Source organism: Pyrus communis, chromosome 3 (genome assembly GCF_041283825.1).
Source record: "Pyrus communis isolate YQ-2024b chromosome 3, ASM4128382v1, whole genome shotgun sequence".
NCBI classification, from domain to species: Eukaryota; Viridiplantae; Streptophyta; class Magnoliopsida; order Rosales; family Rosaceae; genus Pyrus; species Pyrus communis.
In genome coordinates, this window is record NC_142567.1 from 4,191,018 (window position 1) to 4,200,060 (window position 9,043).

The 9,043-nt window shown below is 37.7% G+C and overlaps 1 protein-coding gene across 1 annotated transcript; it reads left to right on the plus strand.

Moving 5' to 3' along the window:
* The first annotated feature begins 473 nt into the window (after window positions 1-473).
* On the plus strand, window positions 474-5,049 carry LOC137714931 (glutamate receptor 2.8-like). The gene is made up of 5 exons (XM_068454093.2): window positions 474-727; window positions 1,880-3,123; window positions 3,234-3,546; window positions 3,649-4,046; window positions 4,123-5,049. The coding sequence occupies exons 1-5, from the start codon at window positions 565-567 to the stop codon at window positions 4,519-4,521; spliced, it is 2,517 nt and encodes an 838-aa protein (XP_068310194.2). The 5' UTR covers window positions 474-564; the 3' UTR covers window positions 4,522-5,049.
* The last annotated feature ends 3,994 nt before the right edge of the window (window positions 5,050-9,043 follow it).

The window sequence follows — 9,043 nt, forward strand, 5'->3', positions numbered from 1 at the left end:
CAATGTTAAGAATTCAAATTTTGCTGCAAGACGACATGAAAACATTAATTCACGCCACGTGTGTGTCTATATATACACATATGTCGTCTTGTTGAAGTACTCTACTGATTTAGCCTATAGTTCTGTCAAGTTAACCTTCATTAGGGAGTGATATATATCAGATATTGGAAGTTTAACAAAGATATTAAAAAGAAAAAAAATTTAAATTTTAAGCCGCGTTCTAGGTATAATTTTAGCCAAGATGGAGTTGAATTAATTCCACGCACCATACTGCAGAAATACTGTATATGTGCATGCATGCAAGGAAAAAAGACCAAAGTATTGATTGATTCCTAATGTTGACTATATGACCCAAGAAAAAAGGAGGGAATTTATTAATGTTGACTGAGTAAAAAGTATATACCGCAGCAGTCTTGTCAATATAAATAGGAAGAGAGCTCTAAAAGCCATTCTTAAAAAAAAATGTCTAAGTTTGCTCTTCTTTTTTATTTCCTGATCACAGCTTCAGTTAGGGAAGGAATTACAACATTTGGAAATGCCAATACAATAGAGAACGAACCCGGAATGGGACTAGGTGCTATTATCGACAACAGTTCTCGGATTGGAAAAGAAGAGAGAGTGGCAATTCAAATGGCATTGGATGATCATTTTGATTCCACTGGGAATCAGAGATTGGTTCTGCACGTAAGAAACTCTCAGAGGGAGCCCTTGCAGGCAGCACTTGCAGGTAATTAGGGCCTGTTTGGTATCCTATTTGAAAATTTTCATAATTTCTCAAAACATTTCTTGAAAATAATTTTCTTTAATACTCAAAAAGTTGATTGGTTTGCAATTTAAAAATTTTAAATCTTACAACTTCAACTAGACAAAGAGATCTAAAAAAAAGGGGTCACAGGAGAGGGAGAAAGAGGAAAGAGGAGGAAAGAAAGTAAGAGATGATTGAAGGAAAGAGAAAGAAGAGAGTGGATCGGACGAGATAGAGAGGAAGAGGAGTGAGAGAAAGAACCAAGAGAATAAAGAGAGCGGATTGAAGGAGAGACGAAAAAGATAAAAATAAAATAAAATAAAAAAGAGGAGAGACAGTGATGGATTTGGAGTGAGAGGAGAGGAGGGAGAGAAAAGGAGTGAGTTAAGTTTAAAAATTCTAAAAACTCACTTTTTATGTTTTTAGAGAATAGACTATATTTTTGAGTTAGTCTTGAATTTAGTTTTTTAAAATAGTCCACCAAACAAATTTTTAAGACCTAAAACTTGAAAAATTGTTTTTGAGTTTAAAAAGTTGGATTCAAGTAGAGTACTAAATAGATCCTTAGCTTTTTACCCTTGCTTATTTTCTTTCTTTATTTGTAAAGGTGATATTGGGAGGGGAAATAGAACCTAAAACATTGGATATAGAGGTCGTTAACCACTTAATTTGCAAGCCTTTGCTATATATGTATACTTCCTTATTAAGCTTTATATGGTTAATGTAAGCTTAAAGTTTAAACCAAATGGTTTAAAAATTACGCAAAAAAAAAAGGGTAAGTTTTCTCAAAAAGTTGAAGATTGGTTGAATTGTGGCCTAATCCATAAACCATAAACCCTAAACAATTCTTCACATCCTTTCATTGTACGTGTGCATATATAACTTAATTATCTAAACCTAATGTGCGACAATTCTTCACATTGTCAAGAGTTTTCCCATATCGAAAAGTTACAAAGGCATATCAGAAGTTGGATCACTTAAACTATTACCAATTAGTCAATTACCATAAACCCTAAAAATTCTTCACATTGTACATGTACATAATATATAGCTTAACTATCTAAACTTGATGTGCGACAATTCTTCAATTCGTAATACAACACTTCTAATGCCATAACATTTATCAATCTGCAGCTAAATTTCTTATAGATGAGCAAAAAGTGCAAGCTATTATAGGACCTCATACATGGGAAGAGACATCATTAGTAGCTAAGGTTGGCAGTGAGACTCATACCGCAATTGTTTCCCTTGCTGAGGCTAATCCAATGTGGGCAACTGAGGTGTGGCCCTTTCTGGTTCAAGCTTCTCGTAACCGGTTGAAACAAATGGAAGCAATTGCCGCTATAGTTCAGTCTTGGGAATGGCATCAAGTCACTGTAATTTACCAAGATAGAGATTCTTCAGCCAATGAAGTCTTACCTCATCTCTCTGATGCCTTGAGACAAGTTGGTGCAGAAATTAGGCACCTTGTAGCTCTCCCTCCTTTTGCTTCTTCTTCATTAATTGAAGAGCTTGAGAAAATCCGAAGAGACCAGTGTAGAGTCTTTGTTGTACATTTGTCTGCGCCATTGGCAGTGCAACTATTCCGGAAGGCAAAAGAAATGGAGATGATGGAAAAGGATTATGTATGGATCACCACTGATCCTATTACAAGCCTTGTCCACTCCTTTACTGCCTCCACCATCTCAACAATGCAAGGGATCATCGGACTCAAGAGCTACCTCCCCGAAAGCGGGAAACAATCTAAGGACTTTGATCATAAGTTTCGTAAAAGGTTTAGCTCGGAACACCCTGAAGAGGGTAACAATGAACCTGGAATCTTTGCAGCACAGGCTTATGATGCTGCAAGGGCAGTGGCTTTAGCTGTGACAGAAAGCAGGAAAGGGAGGAACTTGTCAGCAAAACTTTTGCAAAGCGATTTTCGTGGCTTAAATGGAAGAATTAAGTTCAGTGACCAAAAATTAGCTCCACAACATGTATTTCAAATCATCAATGTGAATGGAAAGAGTTACAGAGAAGTTGGATACTGGTCAGATGGATTAGGATTCTCACTGACTCTAGGTGAACGTGCTACTAACAGATCTTCTATGAAATATTTGGGGCAAGTGTTTTGGCCAGGGGGGCCTTGGTTGACTCCAAAAGGGTGGACTGAACCAACAACAAACGCAAACGTGCTGAGAATTGGCGTGCCGACAGGATCAACATTTAAACAGTACGTAAATGTGAAGAAAGATCCATTGGGACATAACTTATCTTTCAGTGGACTTGCAATAGATCTCTTCAAAGCAACCCTAAAGGAGCTGCCTTACCCTTTGCCCTACGAGTTCTTTCCTTTCGAAGGAACATACGATTCTTTAGTGGAGCAAGTCCATTTGCATGTAAGATATTTACTTTATAGTCTCTTCAGTTGATTAATTAGTCCAAATTGCATATGCCATTATTTTATATTTCATGGAATAATTAAAGATCAATCAAATTTGACTTGCAGAAATTTGATGCTGTAGTTGGTGATGTGTCAATAGTGTCCCACAGATATAAGCACGCAGAATTCACACATCCCTACACCGAATCAGGATTGATAATGATAGTTCCAGTCAGGTCCATAACATGTAGCAAAGCATGGTTATTTGTGAGACCTTTCACAAAAGCAATGTGGGCACTGATAGGAGCGATCAATGTCTACAATGGCTTTGTCGTGTGGCTGATAGAGCGAAACTATTGTCCTGAACTCAAAGGTTCTGTGCTAAATCAAATAGGAAGCTTGATTTGGCTATCCTTCACCACTCTCTTCTCCTTACACGGTAATTTCGTAACCCACATTGATGTTCAATTTCATTTTCCTCTTCTCTATTTTTTATAAAACTTGTCTAAATACAACTTCTATTTGTTTTGACTGGGCAAAGGAGATAAGCTGCATAGCAATTTGTCTAGGATGACAACGGTGGTCTGGCTATTTATGGCGCTAATCATCACGCAGACATACACGGCTAACTTTGCCAGCATGCTCACCGTCCAGCGGCTTGAACCTACTGTAACAGATGTGGATGCGCTGCTGCGAACCAACGCCATGGTTGGTCATGGTAGGGGATCCTTTGTTTCAGCCTATTTAAGGGAAGTCTTGGGCTTCCACCCCAACAATATTATGCAGTGTAACTCCTCAGAAGAATATGCCTTAGCCCTCAGAAGTAAAGTAATTGCTGCTGCCTTTCTTGATGCCCCTTTGGCAAAAATATTCCTTGGAAAATACTGCAAAGCCTTTATGGCAGTTGGACCGACTTACAAAGTTGGAGGATTTGGATTTGTAATTCTCTAGCTTCTCACCAAGTTAATCTTCTGCTTAAGTTAAACTATATATAAACTAAGCTTTTATGGTACAGGTATTTCCAAAAGGGTCTCTGTTGCTTCCTAGTGTAACAGAAGCAATGCTAAAGGTAACCGAAAGTGGTGAACTTCGGATTTTAGAGAACAGCATGCTGGCGTCTCTAAAGTGCGTTGATGCAGAAACAGATGGTGCTGTTGATAATCATAGTCTAAGCCCCAAAAGCTTTTGGGTAGTATTCATACTCACAGGAGGAACATCGACAATTGCTCTTGTGGTTTACAGTTTTCGCATTTGTAAATCAATGCTTGAACACAAAACCAACTGGAAGTTCATATTGGATGTAATGAAACAATGGGGAAGTCCAAACAGGAGGTTCTCAAGAAGAGACAGCGATATTAATGAAGAAAGCCATGCATATCCTTCAAATGCATCTGCCGTGCAAGCTCAAGTCTAGACATTGACACCATTGGCAACAAAATTAGATAACCGAAAATATTTTCCACGTATAACAGGATTGCATTCAAGTTTGCATATAAAAGAGTGCAGTTTTAACCATTATGTACAAAGGGAAGCGCATTTGCAGATGCAAAACCACCGCATAGAAAACACAGGATTGGCCGACTCTCTGATCCTGTAACACGTTACCGTGTAGCTAGGAGTTCCTTTCTACTTTTCGAACTGTTGGCTCACTATTTTTATTTTCAATACCATAGAATAAACATTGTAAACTTGTAACATAGTTTTTTCTAGAACTGCGAAACTTGTAACATAGCTTTGTGAAAAAAAATAATCATCAGTCAAAGTCGCTAAAGTTCTGCATCGTGTATTGCTTTGCGATTCAAAGTAGATAGTGCTGTACTTAGAACATTCCCCAGAATTGTTACTTGAAAGGTCTGATTCTCAAGAACCAGCAGAGGGCTTCAATCATTTTCTTCACCACCATGTCCCCACGATTTGTGTAGAATTATTAGAGAGACAAGTCATACGGCCCACTTCTAACAACACCGATATTATCACAAAATGCCTCAGTATTATTTGGAATGAGATTAGGGTATTTAAACTTTTTCTTTTCTCATTGATACGGTTGATGTAGGACATTTCAACACGTTCATGTGGGAGATCCACACATTGACAATCACGTAGAGCCAAGGGGACTCACCCTACACATGGGGCCAAGGGACCCACCCATCACGTGGTAATATAGTATGGGCCCGCTTCCTGGCTCTGATACCATGTAGAATGGTCAGAGAGATGGGTCATACGGCCCACTTCCAACAATACCGATAATGTCTCCAACTTGGTAATTATCACAAAAGGCCTCGGTATTATTTGGAATGGGATTAGGATATTTAAACTCTTCTTTTCTCATTGATACGGTTGATGTGGGAGTGCGAGGCCAAGGGACCCACCCATCACATGGCAATACAATATAGGCCTGCTCCTGTGGGGCCAAGGGGACCCACCTAATACCATGTAGAATGGTCAGAGAGATGGGTCATATGACCCACTTTCAACAACACCGATATTGTCCCCAACTTGGTAATTATCACAAAAGGCCTCGATATTAGGCCATCTCCAACCGAAGGGTCCAGAGGGCCAGAGGGTCGAAAATAACCTGAAAACCGTCTCCAACCGAGGGTTAAGCCAGAGGGCTGTGGAATCTCAGAGTGCCCCATGGAATTGGAGAGGGCTGGCTGCAAGCAGCCAGCCTGGGGCTAGTCAGAAATACTGGGAATCATGTCGGTTATAACCGACATGAATACGTTTATATTATTTAATACAAATGTATTATTGTCGGTTATAACCGACAAGATTTCATTTATATTATTTAATATAAACGTATTCCTATCGGTTATAACCGACAGGAATTTTTAAAAATAATTTTGAAACCAACAGCTAGCTGGCGCCAGCTAGCCCAGTTAACGTTGGATTCAAATTTTTTTTTTTTTTTTAAAGGGTTTTTTGGGCCTTTTTTTTTTTTTTTTTTTTAAAAATCTATTTTTTTTTCCTATAAATACCTAAACCATTCCTCACAAAATTTTCACCATTCCTACCATTTCAATTCTCATATTTTCCTTCCTCTTTCAAAAATCTATCCTTCAATTCTTTTAATAATTTTGAAATGGCCTCTTCTGCAATGAAAGGTAGGGCTTGGACCCAAAAAGAAGATGAAGCTCTTTGCAAGGCTTATAGATGGGTGTCGGAAGATAGTGTGAGGGGGAATTGTCAAACAAGTGACGGTGTTTGGACTCGTGTGTCCAAAAATTACTTAGAATTCTATGAAGGCACCACTCCAGTGAATATTCGAAACCACAAGAGTTGTTCTTCAAGATGGAAGAAACATCTTCAACCAAGTTTGAATAAATGGCATCAAGCATTGTTAGCAGCCACAAGTAGACATGAAAGCGGCGCTAATTACTACGACGAAGTAAGTGTTTTCACAATTTATTTTAAATATTAATTATATTACAATTAATTTCATAAATTAATTTCCTTTAATTTTTTTCTAGGTACGCCAAGCGGAGGAATTGTATATGGAGAGCAACTCGAAACTCTTTCAGTTTCACAGTTGTTGGGAAATTTGTAAAGGGTGGGTGTTATTTGAAGATCCACCAAAGAGAGCTCCTACGCCGGTGTTCGAAATTGCATCCTCAGCTGTAGATATGGATGAAGATGGATCTCCAACCATTCAACAAAAAAGGGTAGAAAATCCATCTTCGGGTGAAGGTTCCATACCTAGGGCTATGGGACGAAACAAGGCGCGAAGGTTGAAGGAAAAGGGCAAGGCAAATGATAATTACGCCGCTCAACATGAAGTGGAGGCCTCATTGCGATTATTGGCGGAGCAAAATGCCCTTGAGGCCGAAGAAATGAAGCGTAGGCATGAAGAACGGGCAAAACAAATACAAGAAGAGATGGATGATAAGAATATGGAAAAGAACACTTCGAATTACACTCCAATGAGTAAGGCCTATTTTGATAGGGAAAAAAAGAAATTATGAGCCGACGGCAGTTGTTTACCTCTGACTATACTCCTACGATGACGGATGATGAAGATGATGTTGATTATGGATATTAAATTTAAGTTGTTTTAGTTTTTAAATTTAAGTTAATGTTGTTTTCGAATTTAATTTGTAGTTTTTAAATTTAATTTGTCTTTTTTAAATTTTAGTTGTAATTTTTAAATGTAAGTTGTAGTTTTTAAATTTAAATTTTTGTAGTTTTTAAATTTAAATAATAAATTATGCTTGGCCCTTTGGCCCTTGGTTGGAGACGGTTTTTTGTGGTAGGGCTAAAACGAGCCCTTTGGGCCTCGGTTGGAGACAGAGGCAAATATGGTCATGTACTGTTCATTAAAATATTAATATCTTGAAGAATCTTGGAGGGCCAGAGGGCTAAAACGAGCCCTCTGGGCAGCCATCGGTTGGAGATGGCCTTATTTGGAATGGGTATTAGGGTATTTAAACTCTTTTTTTCTCATGATACGGTTGATGTGGGACATTTCAACAATCAGCACCACTATATGTAAGAAAATTTGTAAACATAATCTGTCAGGTGTGAGGGTTTATCACAAAAGGCATCGGTATCATTTGGAATGAGATTAGGGTATTTAAACTCTTCTTTTTTCATTGATATGGTCAATGTGGGATATTTCAACAATCAGCGTACCACTATATGTAAGAAAATTTGTAAACACAATGAAGTCTATATATATTTGTTTTTTTGCTTCTGTTTCATCTCCTCTGAAAGTCCTACCCATGGCAGAATCCGAAAAATTCATTTCATAATCTAACTCCAGAATAAATATTGATGCAGCTAAAGTAGCCCTTTAGCACTCCCGTTGATGATGTGAGAACGCAAGGCCAATCAAGAATTATACTTTGCTTTGGCAGATGATGTTCACACTCCCATTTCATTCATTTTCACTCCTCCCTCTTATTTCTATGCTTTCATAACGAAACGAAAAAAGGAGAATGAAAAAATAATAATAATAATGACTCTTTAGATACTATGTAAATTTCACCACAATGGAGTCATGGATGCTGTCTTGACAAGTCAGTTAAACTGAAACTGTAAGATACATGAGATCAGTCCGGGCTAAGAGAAGAATACAACCAGGAACCGAGCCCTAAATTTCGAAAAGTAATTTCATCGGTCATATTTGAAGAAACGATCTAGGACGGTCAAACATTCTTAAACTCATAATCCCATTCCATCAATCTAGAGTGAGGAATTAATCTAATATCAAGATTTCTCTACCTGCAAGAACTTGGCTAGGAACAATTCAAAGGCCATTCTTTTCTGAACAGTTTAGACCAAAATTAATTCCCATATACTTAATCATGGTCAAGCTGATAAGGAATGTAAGTTTGTCTTAGTCTTCCTAAAATAGTAGTCCAAATAGCATGCATGAGGCAGTGCTACTTGTCTATGAAACAATTTAAATTCCAAATGAACAATTCAAAGTAGGGACTAAAATTTAAGTACATAAGTGCAAGGTGGACCAAAGAGGCATGCATGTATATAGATGTTACTAGGAAATTGATCTTGATTTGCTTGGAATCTAAGTAATATGAATAAAATGTTGATATCAAGTGGTTTAACCATAACTCTTTTACTGTGTAAATAGATGTCCCAAGTTCGAATTTGCTTTCTTTCGTTATTAGAAAAAAATTCACAGTACGACTGCTTCGAAATATGCTTTGGAAAGTTCCCGTGAATGGAGTTTGTTTCTGATTTCCTAGTTCTTCTACTGTCACACATTTTTTGTTTTTATCTTCTTCATGACCAGGAAGGTAATTAACCATTCCTTGCATTGACGAGGAGTCGAGGACACAAGTAAAAGATAGGAACCATTACATTGACTAGGACACAAGAAAATAAGGGACCCTTAATATATGAATGATTACGTAAGACCAATTTATTTGTTATATATATGAAGAGAATAGGACCCATTGCTTGCCAGATTTCACAGA